Source organism: Pteropus vampyrus, unplaced genomic scaffold (assembly GCF_000151845.1).
Source record: "Pteropus vampyrus isolate Shadow unplaced genomic scaffold, Pvam_2.0 Scaffold1326, whole genome shotgun sequence".
Classification (NCBI taxonomy): Eukaryota; Metazoa; Chordata; class Mammalia; order Chiroptera; family Pteropodidae; genus Pteropus; species Pteropus vampyrus.
The window spans coordinates 3,077-5,893 of NW_011890107.1; the positions used below are offsets into that span (position 1 = coordinate 3,077).

Below are 2,817 nucleotides of genomic sequence, written 5' to 3' on the forward strand. Positions count from 1 at the left end.
TATCAGGCTCCGTGCTACGCTCTGGACGTGCCCCCCGGACGTGACCCCAGTCCACCCTTACTAGAATCCCAGGTGGCTGCCTCAATGTCACTGGTTGGAAACGGGACTTCAGGGGGCGGGTGAGACGTCAAGGTTTGTAATGTCTGGGCTCCCTTATGTCAGGAGCCGCGGGGTTCCCTCCTGGCTGGCCTGTCCCCACCTGCTCACGTCCGGCATTTTCCCCCCAGACCAGGTGGCCTGCATAGTCCCGGAGATCTGCCAGGAGGTCTGCAGCAACCCGACCGGCTGCTCCAACATCGCGTACCCCAAACTCGTGCTGGAAATCCTGCCCACGGGTAACATCCCCACCCCAGAACAGAGCCCTGGGAAGGGGGGCGCTGGCTGAGCCGTGTCCGAGGGGGGAGGCCAAGGGCTCTGGGGGAGGGGCTGAGCCCCAGAGCTGTCGGGGTGCTGGCCCAGCCCCACTTCCTCCGACTCAGGCCCTGGGGCGAAGGCGGGGGAGGCTGAAGCCCAGGTCCCCTCTGTCCCCAGGGCTCCGTGGCCTCATGATCGCCGTGATGATGGCCGCGCTCATGTCCTCGCTCACGTCCATCTTCAACAGCTCCAGCACCATCTTCACCATGGACCTATGGAAGCACGTCCGGCCGCGGGCCTCTGAGCAGGAGCTGATGATTGTGGGGCGGTAAGGCTCCCGGGGGCGCCAGGGTGGGGGCGGGGCTCGCTCTGATGCCAGGGGGAGGGGCTGAGCCACCGAGGCCACGCCCCTCTGATGGCAGATGCGTCGCTCCGTCGTTCAGATGCTCGGTGAACACCTACTGTGTGCCGGGCACTGAAAAGGACATGCTCGGGTGTGCCCTCGTGGGGCTCAAGAAGGATTAGCACCCCCAAAAGTGCCATGGTGGGGGAGTAGAGACCTGGGGCCTGCGGGCTGTCCCCAGCCTAGACCAGGACCAGGCGGTGAATAGGAGTCAGCCAGGCAAAGCGTGGGGTGCAGTGTCTGCAAGGCCCTCGCATCTGACAGGGACCAGGAGGGATCGGAACGGGCGACATGGCTTTTACGCAAAACACGTGCTGAGAAGCACGGTGACGGCTACGTCAGCCTTGGGTCACAGAACCGTGCTCAGCACGACATCTAATACGTGAACTGTGACAGAGTCGAACCGAAAACTCGTTCACGTCAAAAGCCACCACAGAAAACGAGGGGACAGGACACAGTTTGGGAGGGAACATCCACGAACCGTAATGCAATAAAGGACTTGTAGGACCACCTGGGAAACAGGACCGTCACCTGGGAATTCGCAGCGAGAGGCTACCACACACCCGCCAGGGCGGCCGCCATCAAAATGGCCCACGGCGGGAGGAGGGTCTGGAACCCTCACGCCACGCTGGGAAGGCAAACAGCTCAAAGGCTCCGAGCGGCCTGGCAGGTCCTTAAAGAGTGACACCTAAACCCGCCACGTGGCCCTGGGACTGCGACCCTGAACACGGGTGTCGGTGCCAGGGCGGGGCGCGGGTGCTCGCAGTGGCCGGACGTGAGCGAGGGTGCAGCTCTTGGCAACAGTGAAGGCGTGAGATGCTGAGATGCGGTGCAGGCAGGCACCGCAGACACGCTGAGTGACAGGAGCCGGCTGCCCAAGGCCGTGCACCGTGTCCAGAAGGGTGAACCTACAGACGCGCGCAGACTTGGGCTCGTGGGGGCAGGGACGAGGACGGACTCCCCGTGGGCACGGGGGACTTGCTGGGGTGATGGGCAGTCTGCACTTGCCTGCGGCGATGGCTGCACCACTACAGACGGTCGCCAAAGTTACTGGGCTGTGCCTTCAGGACGAGCGAGTCTTAGGGCAGGTCCACCCCGCCCCAGTGAAGCCACTGAGAAGAGAGCCGAGGGCGGACGGCAGTGACGCTGGTCTCTCCCTGCCGGGCGCCAGGGTGTTCGTGCTGCTCCTGGTGCTGGTGTCCATCCTGTGGATCCCCGTGATCCAGGCCAGCCAGAGCGGCCAACTCTTCATCTACATCCAGGCCATCAGCTCCTACCTGCAGCCGCCCGTGGCCGTGGTCTTCATCATGGGGTGCTTCTGGAAGCGGACCAACGAAAAGGTAGCGTGGCCGCCCCAGGACAGGAGAGGAGGTGGCTGGAGGGGGAAGCCAAGGACGTCTTGCCTTGGGTGTCGCTGGGGCGGTGGGGTCGGGGGAGGGTGCTGCCCGGCCTTTGGGCAAAAAGCAACGGGGGTTTTATTTTGATGCCTTTTGTCGCGGAATGAGAAGTGAGTCGATTATAGGTAATCGAGTAATTGGATGTGCGAGATAAACAGAGAGGTGGCTCCAACCCTTCTAGAATCGCTGACCCTGGCGGGGACCGTCCCTGGGAAGATGAGCTCTTCGTGAGGGTCTGCTGAGGTCCCGGAGGCCTGGGCCGGCCACCCCATGGCCCTGGTGTCCCTCTGACGGCCTGCTCCGGCTTGCAGGGTGCCTTCGCGGGTCTGGTCCTGGGCCTCCTCCTGGGTGTGATTCGGATGATCCTGGACTTTGCCTACACGGAGCCGCAGTGCGGCCAGCCGGACAACCGCCCTGCCGTGGTGAAGGACATCCACTACCTCTACTTCGCCCTGATTCTGTCCGTGGTCACCTTGACCACCCTGTGTGCCGTGAGCTGGTTCACAGAGCCACCCTCAGAGGAGATGGTACGTTTGGGTTGGATGCCAGACCCACCGAGACCCTCGGCTTCGAGTGGCAGAAAAAGGACCCGGATGGGCTTGAGCGAAGAGGGTGGGCTGCTCCGAAAGCTGAAGTCCCGGTCGGCTGTCACGGACAGCTTGA

The 2,817-nt window shown here is 63.3% G+C and overlaps 1 protein-coding gene across 1 annotated transcript in view; it reads left to right on the top strand.

The window, feature by feature from the left end:
• The first annotated feature begins 12 nt into the window (after window positions 1-12).
• Window positions 13-2,817, top strand: part of LOC105310166 (sodium/myo-inositol cotransporter 2-like) — a 3,060-nt gene continuing 255 nt past the window's right edge. Inside the window, exons 1-4 of the mRNA XM_023526601.1 lie at window positions 13-335; window positions 532-682; window positions 1,929-2,097; window positions 2,466-2,811. Coding sequence (XP_023382369.1) covers window positions 140-335; window positions 532-682; window positions 1,929-2,097; window positions 2,466-2,811 — 862 coding nt within the window. The 5' untranslated portion in view covers window positions 13-139. The remainder of the gene's footprint in view (window positions 336-531; window positions 683-1,928; window positions 2,098-2,465; window positions 2,812-2,817) is intronic.